The 19,794-nt window shown below is 42.9% G+C and overlaps 1 protein-coding gene across 1 annotated transcript in view; it reads left to right on the top strand.

Annotated features, from left to right (window-relative positions):
* The window catches only part of LOC126176985 (uncharacterized), a 1,181,096-nt gene that overhangs the window by 1,003,852 nt on the left and 157,450 nt on the right, over positions 1–19,794 (top strand). The window contains exon 5 of the mRNA XM_049924198.1: positions 8,474–8,639. Within this exon, the coding sequence (XP_049780155.1) occupies positions 8,474–8,639 (166 nt within the window). The remainder of the gene's footprint in view (positions 1–8,473; positions 8,640–19,794) is intronic.

The following is a 19,794-nucleotide window of genomic DNA, read 5'->3' as shown; positions in this document are numbered from 1 at the left end:
ACACTCACAGATATAATAGCGGGCAATTCAACTTTCCATCATCGCTATGTGGTGACCACAGTAATATACTTCACACAGTTAGCAAGTGACTCCTCAGAAACCGACTTACAAGACAATATTACATGCTTCATATGGTGCCGTATCCTCATAATTTTTTTAAATAGTCTATAATAAAAGGGAAAAAAGCAAGAGTTGAAGAGTTATTAAAGTACTCAATGAAGTGAAAATATGTAGGCGCGCTGAAACGGCTTGCAATAGTATGTTGAAGGAACAGCCAGAACTATGTAGCGTAATTTCTTCCCATAACTTCAACCGATTATGTGATTAATCTGGGTGGTAGAAGAGCAATGAATAAGTCTACAGATATTTTTTTAGTTTTACGAGTGTTGTTATACGGGTATTGCTGTTTAAAACTTCGATATACTTGTGAACCTTATTAAATGTCTTTGTTTTAATGTTATTAAAATTTTGACTTCACATTTACAAAAATTATTTACTACATTAAATGTCATAAGCCTAGTTACTCCATATTGCCACAAATGAAGAAAAGAAATTTTGATTTCACATTTACAAAATGATTTACTACACTAAATGTCGTGAGCCTAGTTACTCCATAGTACCACAAATGAAGAAAAGCACACTAGATTCCACACACTTGTGGAGCAATTTTTAGTGACAGGTTACTGCATCTCGTTATACAGTGATGTGGCAATAGTTGAAGACTTGCCAACAAAATATTTGTAATAATTAGGTAGCATGTCGGTAGGTCTTTGAAATGCTATTTGTTGCAGATTGAACAGTGTCAAAACAACCTGAGGGAAGGCAGAGTTTTGTGAATATACCAGCATTTTCATATCTATTTACAACGGCAGTAATCAAACTGCCTATTGGCTTCTGTCTCGGGTTCTTCGGCCGACGTTCATCTAATGATTTTTCTGACGTTTCGCCAGCACGAGTGGCTGGCATTGTCAAAGCTTCACCCTCCATTGCCGGTGGTGAACTGGAGGCGAGCTCGCGGCCGCAGACTATATGTACCTGGTGTTGCATTTCTCGTTCGAGGTGTTGAGGCTCACATATTCGTCCTGCTCTCGTTACGAACGTACTAATCATGCCTCTTATCTGACTCGGGTGGTGGTTTGACAGTTTGTGCAGGTATCGGTCCGTGTGTGTCTGTACCTGCACAAACTGTTAAACCACCACCCGAGCCAGGAAAGAGACATGATTAGTACGCTCGTAACGAGAGCAGGACGAATATGTGAGCCTCAACACCTCAAACGAGAAATGCAACACCTGGAAACCGTTCTGAGGAGCAATGGGTACTCTACAAATTACATTAGAAGTGTAATAGAGCCAAACACTCTGCGAAGTAAGGAACCAGAAAAAGAAATGTCGGGTACGGCCTTTCTGCCATACATTCCCAGAGTGACGGACAAAATCGGCCGTATATTGCGCAAACACGGCGTAAAGACGATTTTCAAACCGACAAGGAAGATCAAAGAGTGTCTTAGATCGGCGAAGGAGAAAAGAGACTCTCTTGCAATGTCGGGAATATACCGTATACCATGCACATGCGGAAAAGTTTATGTCGGAATGACTGGACGATCCATTAACACCAGGATAAAAGAGCATAAGCGACATTGCAGGTTGGAGCAAGTGGAGAAATCGGCCGTGGCAGAGCACGCACTGGATGAGACCGACCACGTAATAAAATTCGCCGACACGGAAGTTCTGGCTGTAGAGAAGCACTATCACACGCGCTTGTTCAGAGAAGCTGTAGAAATCCAAAAACACGCGAACAGTTTCAACAAGAAAGAGGAAAGCCTTAAGGTAAACGGATCCTGGCTTCCCGTACTGCAGCGAACGACCGTCGCAGGTAGCAAGAGGAGAACCGCACCGGAAATGACAGCGGAGAAGCCCTCGGACGTTGGCGCGCCAGGTACATATAGTCTGCGGCCGCGAGCTCGCCTCCAGTTCACCACCGGCAATGGAGGGTGAAGCTTTGACAATGCCAGCCACTCGTGCTGGCGAAACGTCTGAAAAATCATTAGATGAACGTCGGGCGAAGAACCCGAGACAGAAGCCAACAGGCAGTTTGTCAACAAGTGGCCACGAAAGCCTTAACAATTTTGTAACGGCAGTAATGTTATTCAAGTGGCTGACGAGTGCTAAACGTTGCTCTGGTTCGAGTTTACAAAACTGAAAATCATTTGTGAACAAGACAGACATACACTGTATATTGGCCCACAGAGTCACATTGTAAAACAAAAGCATCTACATCTACATTTAAACTCCGCAAGCCACCCAACGGTGTGTGGCGGAGGGCACTTTACGTGCCACTGTCATTACCTCCCTTTCCTGTTCCAGTCGCGTATGGTTCGCGGGAAGAACGACTGTCTGAAAGCCTCCGTGCGTGCTCTAATCTCTCTAATACATTCGTGATCTCCTCGGGAGGTATAAGTAGGGGGAAGCAATACATTCGATACCTCATCTAGAAATGCACCCTCTCGAAACCTGGCGAGCAAGCTACACCGCGATGCAGAGCGCCTCTCTTGCAGAGTCTGCCACTTGAGTTCGTTAAACATCTCTGTAACGCTATCATGGTTACGAAAATAACCCTGTGACGAAACGCGCCGCTCTTCTTTGGATCTTCTCTATCTCCTCCGTCAACCCGATCTGGTACGGATCCCATTCTGATGAGCAATACTCAAGTATAGGTCGAATGAGTGTTTTGTAAGCCAACTCCTTTGTTGACGGACTACATTTTCTAAGGACTCTCCCAATGAATCTCAACCTAGTACCCGCCTTGCCAACAATTAATTTTATATGATCATTCCACTTCAAATCGTTCCGCACGCATACTCCCAGATATTTTACACAAGTAACTGCTACCAGTGTTTGTTCCGCTATCATATAATCATACAATAAAGGATCCTTCTTTCTATGTACTCGCAATACATTACATTTGTCTATGTTAAGGGTCAGTTGCCACTCCCTGCACCAAGTGCCTATCCGCTGCAGATCTTCCTGCATTTCGCTACAATTTTCTAATGCTGCAACTTCTCTGTATACTACAGCATCATCCGCGAAAAGCCGCATGGAACTTCCGACACTATCTACTGGTCATTTATATATATTGTGAAAATCAATGGTCCCAAACACTCCCCTGTGGCACGCCAGAGGTTACTTTACAGTCTGTAGACGTCTCTCCATTGAGAACAACATGCTGTGTTCTGTTTCCTAAAAACTCTTCAATTCAGCTACACAGCTGGTCTGATATTCCGTGGGCTCTTACTTTGTTTATCAGGCGACAGTGCGGAACTGTATCGAACGCCTTCCGGAAGTCAAGAAAAATAGCATCTACCTGGGAGCCTGTATCTAATATTTTCTGGGTCTCATGAACAAATAAAGCGAGTAGGGTCTCACACGATCGCTGTTTCCGGAATCCATGTTGATTCCTACATAGTAGATTCTGGGTTTCCAAAAACGACATGATACTCGAGCAGAAAACATGTTCTAAAATTCTACAATAGATCGACGTCAGAGATATAGGTCTATAGTTTTGCGCATCTGCTCGACGACCCTTCTTGAAGACTGGGACTACCTGTGCTCTTTTCCAATCATTTGGACCCTTCCGTTCCTCTAGAGACTTGCTGTACACGGCTGTTAGAAGGGGGGGCAAGTTCTTTCGCGTACTCTGTGTAGAATCGAATTGGTATCCCGTCAGGTCCAGTGGACTTTCCTCTGTTGAGTGATTCCAGTTGCTTTTCTATTTCTTGGACACTTATTTCGATGTCAGCCATTTTTTCGTTTGTACGAGAATTTAGAGAAGGAACTGCAGTGCGGTCTTCCTCTGTGAAACAGCTTTGGTAATAGGTGTTTAGTATTTCAGCTTTACGCGTGTCATCCTCTGTTTCAATGCCTTCATCATCCCGGAGTGTCTGGATATGCTTTTTCGAGCCACTTACTGATTTAACGTAAGACCAGAACTTCCTAGGATTTTCTGTCGAGTCGGTACATAGAATTTTACTTTCGAATTCACTGAACGCTTCACGCATAGCCCTCCTTTCGCTAACTTTGACATCGTTTAGCTTCTGTTTGTCTGAGAGGTTTTGGCTGCGTTTAAACTTGCAGTGTAGCTGTGGGTTTTTCCCGTCCCTCACAGTTTTACTCGGCACGTACCTGTCTAAAACGCGTTTTACGATTGCTTTGAACTTTTTCCATAAACTCTCAACATTGTCAGTGTCGGAACAGAAATTTTCGTTTTGATCTGTTAGGTAGTCTGAAATCTGCCTTTTATTACTGTTGCTAAACAGATAAACCTTCCTCCCTTTTTTTATATTCCTATTAACTTCCATATTCAGGGATGCTGCAACGGCCTTATGATCACTGATTCCCTGTTCTGCACATACAGAGTCGAAAAGTTCGGGTCTGTTTGTTATCTGTAAGTCCAAGATGTTATCTCCACGAGTCGGTTCTCTGTTTAATTGCTCGAGGTAATTTTCGGATAGTGCACTCAGTATAATGTCACTCGATGCTCTGTCCCTACCACCCGTCCTAAACATCTGAGTGTCCCAGTCTATATCTGGTAAATTGAAATCTCCACCTAAGACTATAACATGCTGAGAAAATTTATGTGAAATGTATTCCAAATTTTCTCTCAGTTGTTCTGCTACTAATGCTGCTGAGTCGGGAGGTCGGTAAAAGGAACCAATTATTGACCTAGCTCGGTTGTTGAGTGTAACCTCCACCCATAATAATTCACAGGAACTATCCAATTCTACTTCACTACAGGATAAACTACTACTAACAGCGACGAACACTCCACCACCGGTTGCATGCAATATATCCTTTCTAAACACCGTCTGTACCTTTGTAAAAATTTCGGCAGAATTTATCTCTGGCTCCAGCCAGCTTTCTGTACCTATAACGATTTCAGCTTCGGTGCTTTCTATCAGCGCTTGAAGTTCCGGTACTTTACCAACGCAGCTTCGACAGTTTACAATTACAATACCGATTGCTGCTTGGTCCCCGCATGTCCTGACTTTGCCCCGCACCCGTTGAGGCTGTTGCCCTTTCTGTACTTGCCCAAGGCCATCTAACCTAAAAAACCGCCCAGCATGTGAGTACAGACAACGGAAATCACTTGATATGCAGAAATGTAATATGATCTGGCCTACTAATTTACAAACAGTAGATATTATTTGAACTACCTAATGTGTTGTACTTTAGTTTATGAAAATGTCACAACGCTAAACACACTTGATAATCAGCAAGTACATGACCATGAAAATAGTTTAGCCAGATTCGTAATTGAAATTGTCTTGTAGTAATGCTTAATGATTAAATGCAATTAAACGTTAAAAAGCAATTGAATGAATTAATGTCATGTAAGACTTATTGTCATTTAAGACAGTAAATTTTACACGTTCCGCCACGTCGATACTGCTCCTTATGAAAAGATGCCTTTTTGCGATTCACTGTGTCCCACAACTAAACGGTGCAATGACTACTAGATTAGAGCTAAAATGGGTGAATTACTTATCAAAATGGCTCTGAGCACTATGGGACTCAACTGCTGAGGTCATTAGTCCCCTAGAACTTAGAACTAGTTAAACCTAACTAACCTAAGGACATCACAAACATCCATGCCCGAGGCAGGATTCGAACCTGCGACCGTAGCGGTTTTGCGGTTCCAGACTGCAGCGCCTTTAACCGCACGGCCACTTCGGCCGGCAATTACTTATCCAAGTATCGGTAAATGCCATTACGTAGGTAAGTTAATTAACGAGCTTGATGGGCATATTTAGTTCTTACAGTCCTCAGCTGCTTGTCTCTTCTAGAGTTAACCAACGAAGTAATCAGTTGACTTGCTCTGCATCAGATATTTGCTTCTTCCCCAATTTCAACTATAAAAACGCACAGAACGAACCAACTGGAATGGCTCACAGCTGTATTGCCATCACAGAATGTATTCCGGGAATGTCTACAACGGTTAATCTAGGTCTTTATTTATAACATCTTCATACTTGAAATTAATGTTAAAGGGACATACGATCCGGAGGGAACAGTGATACATTATCAGGTCACAGAAGACGAAAAAGTATATTTATAATTTTTTGAAAGATTTTCATATAGGTAAGCAGGAAGTCGTTTCTGAAAGTATTTGTATGGGGTGTAGCCATGTATGGAAGTGAGACATGGACGATAACTAGTTTGGACAAGAAGAGAATAGAAGCTTTCGAAATGTGGTGCTACAGAAGAATGCTGAAGATAAGGTGGGTAGATCACGTAACTAATGAGGAGGTATTGAATAGGATTGGGGAGAAGAGAAGTTTGTGGCACAACTTGACTAGAAGAAGGGATCGGTTGGTAGGACATGTTCTGAGGCATCGAGGGATCACAAATTTAGCATTGGAGGGCAGCGTGGAGGGTAAAAATCGTAGAGGGAGACCAAGAGATCAATACACTAAGCAGATTCAGAAGGATGTAGGTTGCAGTAGGTACTGGGAGATGAAGAAGCTTGCACAGGATAGAGTAGCATGGAGAGCTGCATCAAACCAGTCTCAGGACTGAAGACCACAACAACAACAAGCATGAGACACGTATCCTGTCTTGGCCTCCACTCCACACAGTCTACCCATAGTCAGTTCAGGCGTCCGTTACCTGTGGTGTTACTGTTCAAGATTCAAGCAAGATAATCAGTTCGTGAAGTTTGCCAACATCTCCATGAGTGGTACAACTCAACAGTCTCTTAATATGGCCGCCAGTGTAATGGAGTCAGGTAAAAGTGCATTCTGAGTGGTGTTCAGTAGAGCACGCTATGCTCCTAATTGTGAAGGAGATAATGAGATTCAGTTCTCGGTTTAGCGTGTCAATATTTCTCTGACAGTCACTTGAAGCTTGGTCCGTGCAAGCAGTATCACTTTACTGCAAAAAAGGATTGTCAGCAATAGTATTCGCCCCTTGGAATGGCGTATAATTCACCAGCATCCCTTAATCTCCAAATTTCTTGTGTGAGGAACAAATAATTACTTTAACAAATATGAACTTTTAGTATGACAATCTTTTAATCGGAATATAAAGTATGAAATAATTTTTCCTAGTCCAACATAGATTCCCAACCCTATTCAGATAGTAATGAATATATCTACTTGCGAAATTTTGAAACTTTTAACAACACGACTAAGATTTATAGCGAAAAATATGGTGCGTATGCGGTACTTAATTGATAGGTGAATGATTCACACCCTAAGTATTACCAATGGCATGCACACAGTACCCGTATGGAGTAAATAATCCATATCTGTGTGAGAGGAATTACTTTACGCTGTCACGCAACGGTCTAAGTTTCAGCAACAAAGTAATTAGAAGTGCTAAATTAACGACAATAAGGACTGCCACTGGCTGGAACCTGCGTTTGTAGCGACATGTAGGACACTATAAAGAGGTAGGGAAGCGGGTTGTGCAGAGAAAGTAGCAGACTGTAGCAGAAAACAGCATAGTACAGCGACAGCCACCGCAGAGGGAGAAGATGACACCGCATCACAACATCACCATGCAGACGAAAGTACAGTGACAGCCACCGCAGAGGGAGAAGATGACACCGCATCACAACATCACCATGCAGACGAAAGTGAGTGGTAAGTAATCATGAAGGACGCTAACTGAAGAGGACTGTGACGAAAAATAACACCACCCTTGAAAAAATCACTGTGTACCTGTATGTCGCACTAGATGACCCTGTCAGCTCTATAAGCAGGAAACTGCAGGGTGAACTGGTGTTCTAAAACCACTCATCAGTCCTGCACATGACCATAAAGGGATACCATGACGCCAAAACGATAGATCCTGGACTATGTAGTAATGGAATAATGTCATTTAGTTGGATGAGTTTTGTTGCACACTATTCCCCACATCTGGCCGAATTTACATCGCACGACTGAAACGTGGCGGGAGTTCAGTGAACGATTTGGGCAGCCATGTCGTGGTATTCCATGTGCACAGTGGTTACTCTGCAAGGTCGCATTACTGACAATGATTATATGAGAATATTGGCCGAACAAGTTGTTAATACACACAGTTGTTGACACACACAACTGACTTTGTTCAGCCCAGGTTTTGTGAGCACTCGGGTCAGTCGTCGCTTCTTCTCAGGCCAACACCGTCACCACATCTAAATATTTTTGAGCTTTTATGATCTACTTTGGAAAGCAGGGTGTTTAATCGTTGTCGACCTCCATCATCGTTACCTCAACGTGCAACTAATTCGTAGGAAGAATGCCATGATATTCCCATACCAGGAATGTATTTGCTCATTCCGAGAAAATCTGGAGCTATATTGAATGCAAACTGCTTTCCTACTCCGTATTAGGCGTGGTAATATGTTGCGTTTTTAGTGTATCCATGTTACTATTATTCCCCTGCAGTTGTCTTGTGTTCTCCCCTGTAGATGTCTCCGGTTCTGTGTTGACAGCACCCGAGGTGGAGATCGTGGACGAGCGGGGCAGACCGCTGAGCGACAAGTACTACGAGCCCAACAGCACCATCCAGCTTTCGTGCGTGGCGCGACGCCGGCAGCCGGTCACCTGGAGGCACGGTGACGTCACCCTCAACTACGGCACACCTAGAGGTGGCATTAGGTGAGTGAAACTGAAACTGGGCAGTTTGTAGCAACACAATACATGCTGCATGTTTACTCAGTACTTACGTTGCTACGTGACTCAGTGAGGACATGAAACGTATCTGCCACCATGTGTGGCAAAAGAGTCCGTCGCTGCACAATACAATTTAAGGTTTATACAATACTGATACTAGTCGCAAAATTGCTTTATTTTAAGTCGTATGTATTTGAAAATACAGCTAATCATAAAGTCATCAGATTAAATTTAACGTTAAAATTTTAAGGGTACCAGTAAACTAAATTTATATATTTAACAAAATACTAAATTTAGCCTAAATTCTGTTATGTTACCGATGAAAATCTTTTGTAGACATTGTTGGTTTTACCCTTCTGGTGTTTATGACAATTTTTTCAACCACTAGTGTCGCTCAGGTTTTCAAAGTAATCTTCACGGAGCATATTTCTTTGTAAATACCACAAGCTACTGTTATGAACACTGCACTTCACAGATGTACGTGGTACACCGCAAAATAGCTTCACAGTGAAGCTCCTCGCTGCAGTCAAGTCGACCAACAACAAGCTGTGCGCGCAAAATGCTTGAGCTCGTAAACATTTCACTTACATGCAAACATCTTTCTATATGAAACAATTGAATTGATTCAACATTTAAAAGAGAAAACAGCATATATGAACAATAACGTGGTAAGTTTATTACATTCGTAAAGTTGCTATGCGCAAGGACATATTTTACATAAATAAGGTTCTGAAACTATGAAAACTTTTAGTAGATTCAAACTTACCCTTATACAAGGTCGGGATGTTTAGGTGCTTGACAATAAACCTCAAGTACTTCAGTTACTTCCGATCTTTTTCTTTTTTCCACTATAGTCATATTGTCCCAACTTACTTTCGTGTCGAATATGAGGTATTTTTAATCTACATGTTCTAATAAAGTGATACCCAACAGCACGTAAATGTTTGAAAAGGGCATGATTCACAGACAACCAGTTTTTATCCACAGGTGGCATAAAATCAGTGGAGACAAATAATATAAAATCCAGCAATGAAATATGGATTGTAAATTAACTAACTCAATTGATTTCATGTCGTTAGTATATTGTTATTAATAATTTATATTCGCTTGCGACTGTCTATGGAAATAAACTGGTTGTGTAGCAAATTTTTATCAGCAGCTCTTGACGGTGAACCATTACTTTTTTCTAACGTAATACGAATTGCAGCTGCTGACTCTTGTAGTTTATTAAGGCTGACACAACATTTATGGTTTTTGAAATGTGAGTGACCAAGTGACCAATGTGCCTATTTGGTTAATATAAACGTCAAAAGTAATATAAGACAAGCGGACAACTCCGCTGAAATGCTAGGAGGTGTGCAACAGTCCTTCCATACCGGACTGGAAGCGTGTAATGGCGCTGCCGGTGATAATTTTGAACACAACCTGTGATGGTCAGTTGCCTCGTTACTGGTCAAAATCCACACACTTAAATTATGCGCATGTGTTGTTCTTTAGGGTGTGCTACGCAGCTATTGTACAAGCGTCGATTTGGGAACTTTTCAAAATATATCTGGTAAACGACTCGCAACACACTCCTGCAACGATCACCTCTGACATTCTAATTTACTCTACATATAGTTTCTTAATGTCAGACATGTTCTATTTGAAAATGTGTATGTTTGCACAAAAAATACACTTTCTAGATATAGTTACAATGTGTTGATTGGCTAACAACACGAATCCCTGTCTACCAAACTATTCTGTGAAAACCGCACGTCAAGAGCACTTTCCACATCCGTTTTTACGTTGATGTGCGGTTTTCACAGAATGGATAGGTAGTGAGGGGCTCATACTCTTACCCAATCAACACATTGAAATAGTATTTAGAAAGTGTATTTTTGTGTGCAGAACCACATAAACAGAGACTCTACTTTGTAGATAGAGTCTGCTTTCAACATGGATACGTTACAAATCCACACTTTAATAATAAAATGGAAAGATACTGTTAATCAGAACTCAGGGAGAAGTTGTGATCTAAATGACAACAGATTTATTCATCCTTAACTTCACAAGAAAACTAAATGACTAAAGAAACGTCATACAAGCATTTTTCATTTGACAAACACTTTCACTAATGTGGGGTCTATGGTGGACAAAGTTATCAGCTAGGGATCGACACACAGCTCTAACCAGAACACTAATCGCTTTATGTGTCTTCATACATGTGAATCTGGGTTATGGCACGAAAACTACACCACCATCAAGCAACTGTATTCTACCATTCCAAAAAGAAAAATATGGTTCGAAGGAACAGGGTGTTGAGAAACATATACTGTAGCCCCACGCCGTAGCAGCGAATACCTTACCCCCATGCTGGTCAGGGCGGCACACCACAATGCGTTTGGTAACTGAAGTCATGGACAGCCATAATCTGTTATTAATGGCGCGCTCCCGAAAAATGCAAGTACGCGGTCTCGCATTTGAATAATTCGGAACGCAGGAAATTTCCTATGAGCCTCTGAAGCACCAGTGGATTCCAGTGTCCAGGTGGAGCCGTCTGTTGGTCTGGCAAACCAGTTTGACTCCGTGCCATGACTGTGCGTGACGGAATATGTCAGATAGCTAGATGGCTGATTCAAGACAAATAAGTACACCCACACATCACTCGTTGTGTACATGATGCTGGAAGCAGTACCTCTGACGGTTCAGAAGGTGACTGGCACAGGCTCTAAGTGGCACGCTAGTAACGGCCACAAGTCTCACCGTTTAGGTAGAGACCTGCAGTTCTTTACTAGCGAAGCGCCAGTACAAGATTGTTCTTCTCTTTCTGTCTGCTTCCTCTTCACCTCAGTAGCAAAAGCACATTTATGTCTTAGATTTCCCCCACTTTAGCACAAGCCAATCATGAGCTGGAGCGTAGCGTTCGAAGCTTGGAGAGCGCCCCTTGCTCTGCATGCACCGGTTTGACCAATCAGAGACTTTAAGGTTAATTGGGAAAAAGAAACAAAAGATTCAGCTTCACGGCCTCGTTCCCAAGCGTTGACGCCCTGTCCTTTGCTAACAATATGACCAGGATGGAACCACAGCTCTCCATAAAAAGCTTGTTATCTCCCTTGTTGCGTTTCCAAAGAAACGCCATATACTCGCTAAAAGTCTCATGCTTTCACAAATATGTTTTGTAACAGAGTCTGCACATCTGGATGTCTGGGCGCCAGTGGCCCTGTTCCACGGAAATTCGCAGAACGCTCACAGTTGTTTTGTCGGTTTCCTCCCTAACAAGGGCCCGTCCTTCGCTTTCTTGCCAGTCTACAAAGCACTGGCCATTGCAGCGGCGACTTCTCGACGCCATTCATTCTACCTGGATGCGAATGCCTCCCCACTGGCGCCAACCAATGTGCCTGCACAATGAGACCACAGAACTCAGGCGTCCGGAAATGTTCCCACAAGGTTCTGCAGAAAAACGTGCTTCCGTCGGCCCAGACTTGTCGTAGATTTTTACTGCAATCGTCTAAGTCGGCACCCTATTCATCTGAATGCAAGTAAAGCTTACTGTTGTTCCATCCCTAGAGCATGCAAGCAAAAGCAATAAGTACTGCCCACCATTTCATCATGATGTATGAAGTCAAAATCGCCATAAAGATCATATTCCCTAAGATCATGAAGCGGCATAACACCGAATTAGGAGTAAGAGTCCCCTACAGTGTCTCAAGAGTATGAGACACATTCTTGTAATGTTGGAGTACATTGTTAATGAGGTGCTGCGTGACTCGGCAATGTAACTGGAATCTAATCCAGGGCCGACCACAGCCTGTGAAACACACCAGATGGCTGGCCATGTGCACGCCCACAAATGACCCGTCTCGGCTTTCCTCGGTCTTTCCCAGAAGTATTTGGTGCAGCACCGCATTTCATTTGGTATTGCAGTGTGGCATATCTCCTTTGGGACAGCTCTGTTCAGTTCAGCAGAACTTTGGTGTCAGCACTGTCCTCCTTTCACTGTTCCTTCATGGTATGGAGGACGTTCAAAGTTCCAGTGGCTGTTTAAAACAGTCTACCGCCCAATTGTCACCAGTCTTTTAAGAACAATGGGAACAGAAAACATGAGATTTCTGTCTCTATTATACAGTTTTATAATCTATTGGTATTGCAAATTTGCTACGATGTGGTATTCTAGTACCACGCAGAAAGAATTTGAGGATCTTCTTGACAAAGAAGGAGAAAATTATTACAGTGATCGACTGACAGGATTCATTGATCTGTACATGGGGGGAGTACTTTGTGCATTGTAGGCATGGAGAATGTGAAGAAATTACTGGCACGAATGGTAAAATTATTCTACTGCCATTTGCTACGGTTCTAGGTGGATCTGAACGAAGAAGGTGGATGCTTTATTTATTACCGAAAAGTATGTTGCTTAAGTGAAGAGCATGCCTGGAACGATTTTTCGATTTAAAAACCTCTATTGTCGAATTTATGAAGGAAAAAGTAATGCAGGAACGAAAGTAATAAAGTAAGGGGAGGATTATAGACCTCATATTACACCGAGCAGCAAAAGAAACTGCTACATGTGCCAAATATTGTATAGGGCCCCCACGAGCAAGCAGGAGTGCAGCAACACGAATTGGTCATGGACTCGACTAATGTCCGAAATAGTACTGGCGGAAATGAACATCATGAATCCTGCAGAGCTGTCCATAAATCCGTATAAGAGGGGCTGGAAATCTCTTCTGAACAACACGTTGCAAGGCATCCCGGAAATGCTCAATAATGTTATTGTCTGGGGTGTTTGGTGGCCAGCGGAAGTATTTAAACTCAGAAGAGTGTAACCGGAGCCATTCTGTAGCAATTACGGACGTGTGGGGTATAGCATTGTCCTGCTGGAATTGGGCGTCGGAATGCACAATGGACAGGTCATCAGACAGGATGCTTACGTATGCGTCGCCTGTGAGAGTCTATCTGGACGTATCACTCCAACTGCACTCGCCCCGCACCGTTAGAGAGCCCCCACCAGCTTGAACAGACCCCTGCTAACAAGCAGAGTCCATGGATTCATGAGTTTGTGTCCATACTCGTACACTTATCCGCTCGACAGACTGTGAGACTCGTCTGACCAGGCAACAGGTTTCCAGTCATCAACAGTCTAACGTCGGTGTTGAAACGCCCAGGCGTGGCGTAAAGCTTTGTGTCGTGCAGTCATCAAGGATACACGAGTGGGCCTCTGGCTCCTAAAGTCCATATCAATGATGTTTCGTTGGAATGATTCGTACGCTGCAACTTGTTGATGGCCCAGCATTAAATTCTGCAGCATGTTGCACAAGGGCTGCACTTCTGTCAAGTTGAACGATTCTCTGCAGTCGCCGTTGGTTCCGTTCTTGCAGGATTTTTTCCCGCTGAAGCAATGTCGAAGAAATGATGTTTCACAGGATTCCTGATATTCACGTGCAATCGTGAAATTGTCGTGCGGGAGATACCCCACTTCATCGCTGCCTCGGAGGTACCGCGGCCTTTCGCTCGTGCGCTGTCTGTAACACCACGTTCAGACTCATTTAAATCTAGTTAACCTTCCACTGTAGCAGCAGTAACCGATCTAACAACTGCCCCAGTCACTTGTCCTATGTAGACGTTGGTGACCGCAGCGCTGTATTCTGACTGTTTACGTATCCCTTTATGTGAATACGCATGCTTATACCAGTTTTTTGGCCACTGTAAGACACTGGAATGTCAGATCTGATATGGACTTATTTAACCGGAAAATAAATCTCTCTAGAAGGGACAGATTCTGACAAACCCAGTCCAGTTCCCTAAGCTCACTAGTGTTAAAGGAAACAGGAGGTTTGAAGAATTCATTGTGCCCTTGCAAAATTACAGTGATAGTCCTGAAATTTTTTAAGAACACTGTCAATCTTAAATCCGTTTTCGACCTACTTTCCAGACCGTTTACCGTTTCCGTTGAAAGCGCCCCTGAGCATTTCCATTTGTAACTGAGTGATCTGCCATGTAATTCCGGTTTTACAGACAAACGCTCCTACGTTGTTTTCCTCAAAATTTCCACATCTCCGTAACGAGACTGCGAGACTGTTACAATATTTTGACGAACATGCGAGTGTCGATTACGAAACTTGTAACCGCGACCGGAACGGTCGCGGGTTTGCCGTGAAGCGCGGCGGATCCCAAGGAGCGGCTCGCGAACAACAACACAAACGGGAGAGGGCGGCCACAAACAACGAATGAAACCGAGCGAGACCTTAAGAACAACCATAAGCAAGAAACAACGGAGTCAAAGAAAACCTAACTAATCAACCACGTCCACTCGTACACGGAACAAATTAACGAAAATACGCTGTATGAGGCGAGATGTCGACAGACCCACGCAAAGATTAGACCGACTTGCTGGGACCACGTGTTCCACCGTGACGCCCTTACATTAAACGTGGGCCAGGAGGCGCGCGCCGCCACGGCTTACGGCGCGACGGTGCAGAGGCCTCTTGGGGTATTCAACGTCCATGCCGTATGGCTCGGATTCAAAATCCACGGCGCACGGTACCAGAAAACTGTTAACAATATTTTGACGGACATACGTGTGTAAAACAAAATGAGTCAATTATGTGGCAATGCGAGTATATAGACTAAATCGGCCAGCGGAAACTTGTAGAAGGCCGGGAATCGAACCTGGGTCTCCTGCTTACTAGGTAGGTGCGCTACTCACTAAGCCGTCTGGGCACAGCGGTTCACAGGACTGCAGGGATTACCCTGGCATGCCTTCCCTCCGCAATCTAAATTCTCACTTTCGCGCCAAACTACTTTAAATTGCCCATTACAAACAAATAAAACTGCCTCTCTATGTTCTGTAATAGCACCTCCGCATCACACGTATGTGGGGGATCCGGTCTCAAACCCACGTGCTGGTAGAAACGAAATGACACAATTCCAGAGACTTTTCTGGTAGACTTTTCTGGTCTCATACAGATATAATTTTATGTATAATTGCACTTGGGCTTTTAGGTGGATCCCTCATTTACGTTCGGTGCTGAGGTTCGTTTCCAGAACATGGACAGCCTAGGGAATTCTGTTTGTGTGTAAGGGGGAATTCAAAGTAGACCAGGGCTGCAGTGAGAATACTGATCGAGCAAGGAGGAATGCCAGGGTAATCTGAGTAGTTATAGAAACCGCTCTGCCAAGGTGGGTTGACGCCTAGCGCACCTGCCTAATCATCAGGAGACTTGGGTTTCATTCCTGGGCTTGGAACGAATTTTCGCTCACCTCTGCTGTCTGTATACATAAAATCGTATCTGTATGAGACAAAAGTCTCTGCAATTGTGCCATTTCAAATTCTTTTATGTCTTCAGTGCCAAAAATTATTAAATAGTACTGAAAATTTGATTCGTTTGTGGAGCATGTTGTCCAGAAATACGAATCATGCAACCAGGTGGAAGTACATTTCCATCTAAATACAAGGACCGGTGACCTCGCAGGTTGGTCCCTCCCCCCCCCCCTCTTTTAAACTAATCAACCAACCAATCTAAATACTGCAAGATCGCATGCCCCTCTTCCCCTTCCCCTTACTCACTGATGTGTGGCATTGGGGGAAGTGTGCAGATAGGCTGAATGCTATGCCAAATGAACCAGGACGTGGCTCACAAGCTGAAATCTTGGCTGCCCCTCATCTAATCATAATGTAACAACACGAATTAATGAGTAATGGTGATATTTGTAGGGAAAGCAAATGGCCGGCTTCGGCTTTTGGAGTACTCTGGAAATATTTTATGTACATTTAATGTGACATCGGACAGAATCCCTGTGCAAAGAATTCCAGAGTACTGCCAGACTTATGGGTGCCTAACTAAAATGACGTGCACCCAGATTTCCCATTGGTCGGTCTGATTAGTATGACAGATAATGGAAATTCATGTTGTGTTGTTGTGGTCTTCAGTCCTGAGACTGGTTTGATGCAGCTCTCCATGCTACTCTATCCTGTGCAAGCTTCTTCATCTCCCAGTATCTACTGCAACCTACATCCTTCTGAATCTGCTTAGTGTATTCATCTCTTGGTCTCCCTCTACGATTTTTACCCTCCACACTGCCCTCCAATGCTAAATTTGTGATCCCTTGATGCCTCAAAACATGTCCTACCAACCGATCCCTTCTTCTAGTCAAGTTGTGCCACAAACTTCTCTTCTCCTCAATCCTATTCAATACCTCCTCATTAGTTACGTCATCTACCCACCTTATCTTCAGCATTCTTCTGTAGCACCACATTTCAAAAGCTTCTATTCTCTTACTGTCCAAACTAGTTATCGTCCATGTTTCACTTCCATACAGGGCTACACTCCATACAAATACTTTCAGAAACGACTTCCTGACACTTAAATCTATACTCGATGTTAAAAAATTCCTCTTCTTGAGAAACGCTTTCCTTGCCATTGCCAGTCTACATTTTATATCCTCTCTACTTCGACCATCATCGGTTATTTTACTCCCTAAATAGCAAAACTCCTTTACTACTTTAAGTGTCTCATTTCCTAATCTAATTCCCTCAGCATCACCCGACTTAATTTGACTACATTCCATTATCCTCGTTTTGCTTTTGTTGATGTTCATCTTATATCCTGCTTTCAAGACACTGTCCATTCCGTTCAACTGCTCTTCCAAGTCCTTTGCTGTCTCTGACTGAATTACAATGTCATCGACGAACCTCAAAGTTTTTACTTCTTCTCCATGAATTTTAATACCTACTCCGAATTTTTCTTTTGTTTCCTTTACTGCTTGCTCAATATACAGATTGAATAACATTGGGGAGAGGCTACAACCCTGTCTTACTCCTTTCCCAACCACTGCTTCCCTTTCATGCCCCTCGACTCTTATAACTGCCATCTGGTTTCTGTACAAACTGTAAATAGCCTTTCGCTCCCTGTATTTTACCCCTGCCACCTTTAGAATTTGAAAGAGATTATTCCAGTTAACATTGTCAAAAGCTTTCTCTAAGTCTACAAATGCTAGAAACGTAGATTTGCCTTTTCTTAATCTTTCTTCTAAGATAAGTCGTAAGGTCAGTATTGCCACACGTGTTCCAACATTTCTGCGGAATCCAAACTGATCTTCGCCGAGGTCGGCTTCTACCAGTTTTTCCATTCGTCTGTAAAACATTCGCGTTAGTATTTTGCAGCTGTGACTTATTAAACTGATAGTTCGGTAATTTTCACATCTGTCAACACCTGCTTTCTTTGAGATTGGAATTATTATATTCTTCTTGAAGTCTGAGGGTATTTCGCCTGTCTCATACATCGTGCTCACCAGATGGTAGAGTTTTGTCATGACTGGCTCTCCCGAGGCCATCAGTAGTTCAAATGGAATGTTGTCTACTCCCGGGGCCTTGTTTCGACTCAGGTCTTTCAGTGCTCTGTCAAACTCTTCACGCAGTATCTTATCTCCCATTTCGTCTTCATCTACATCCTCTTCCATTTCCATAATATTGGCCTCAAGTACATCGCCCTTGTATAAACCCTCTATATACTCCTTCCACCTTTCTGCCTTCCCTTCTTTGCTTAGAACTGGGTTGCCATCTGAGCTCTTGATATTCATACAAGTGGTTCTCTTCTCTCCAAAGGTCTCTTTAATTTTCCTGTAGGCAGTATCTATCTTACCCCTAGTGAGACAAGCCTCTACATTCTTACATTTGTCCTCTAGCCATCCCTGCTTACCCATTTTGCACTTCCTGTCGATATCATTTTTGAGACGTTTGTATTCCTTTTTGCCTGCTTCATTTACTGCATTTTTATATTTTCTCCTTTCATCAATTAAATTCAATATTTCTTCTGTTACCCAAAGATTTCTATTAGCCCTCGTCTTTTTACCTACTTGATCCTCTGCTGCCTTCACTACTTCATCCCTCAGAGCTACCCATTCCTCTTCTACTGTATTTCTTTCCCCCATTCCTGTCAATTGTTCCCTTATGCTCTTCCTGAAACTCTCTACAACCTCTGGTTCTTTCAGTTTATCCAGGTCCCATCTCCTTAAATTCCCACCTTTTTGCAGTTTCTTCAGTTTCAATCTGCAGTTCATAACCAATAGATTGTGGTCAGAATCCACATCTGCCCCAGGAAATGTCTTACAATTTAAAACCTGGTTCCTAAATCTCTGTCTTACCATTATATAATCTATCTGATACCTACTAGTATCTCCAGGATTCTTCCAGGTATACAACCTTCTTTTATGATTCTTGAACCAAGTGTTGGCTATGATTAAGTTATGCTCTGTGCAAAATTCTACAAGGCGGCTTCCTCTTTCATTCCTTCCCCCCAATCCATATTCACCTACTATGTTTCCTTCTCTCCCTTTTCCTACTGACGAATTCCAGTCACCCTTGACTATTAAATTTTCGTCTCCTTTCACTACCTGAATAATTTCTTTTATCTCGTCATACATTTCATCTATTTCTTCATCATCTGCAGAGATAGTTGGCATATAAACTTGTACTACAGTAGTAGGCATGGGCTTTGTGTCTATCTTGGCCACAATAATTCGTTCACTATGCTGTTTGTAGTAGCTAACCCGCACTCCTATTTTTTATTCATTATTAAACCTACTCCTGATGGAAATTCATCTGGAACTTTAATAAGAGTCCTTGGACTGAAGAAACTTTATGTTCAAGAAACGCTTTACACGAAGAACGGAGAGTGCTTTCGACTAGCCCTACTGCTTCCAACAAATAATTCCAGTAACTGTCCTCAGGACAAGATAAGAAAGACCAGTGCTCGACAAAAGGCACTCAGGAAACCATACTTTCCACACTTCACGTACGAATGAAGCAGGTAGTCAGGACTATTGTTACAGCGCGAAGTACCCTCAAACATGTAACTTACAGAGTTTACGGCTTAAGGGGTATGTGGATATTGGAGAGGGAGAAATAAAACTGGTAGTGAAAAAGGATAGAAATTACTTTTGTAAGAAAATGAAACAACTACAGCAGTCCTTACGATATTATTTATTGTACAGTTATCATTTTTGTCACCATCTTCCGACCTTAGTTGATGATAAATCAGTGACTAGGCAACAGGCTCTCTGTAACTGTGATGTCTCTGCAACGATCAAGTGCTCTACGGCCTGTAACAGACCTCCAGTCAAAAGTATGGACATACAGAAATTACTTTAGCCTGAGTAA

This window comes from Schistocerca cancellata, chromosome 3 (genome assembly GCF_023864275.1).
Source record: "Schistocerca cancellata isolate TAMUIC-IGC-003103 chromosome 3, iqSchCanc2.1, whole genome shotgun sequence".
In the NCBI taxonomy this organism is placed as follows: Eukaryota; Metazoa; Arthropoda; class Insecta; order Orthoptera; family Acrididae; genus Schistocerca; species Schistocerca cancellata.
This window is presented reverse-complemented; position numbering and strand designations above follow the sequence as displayed.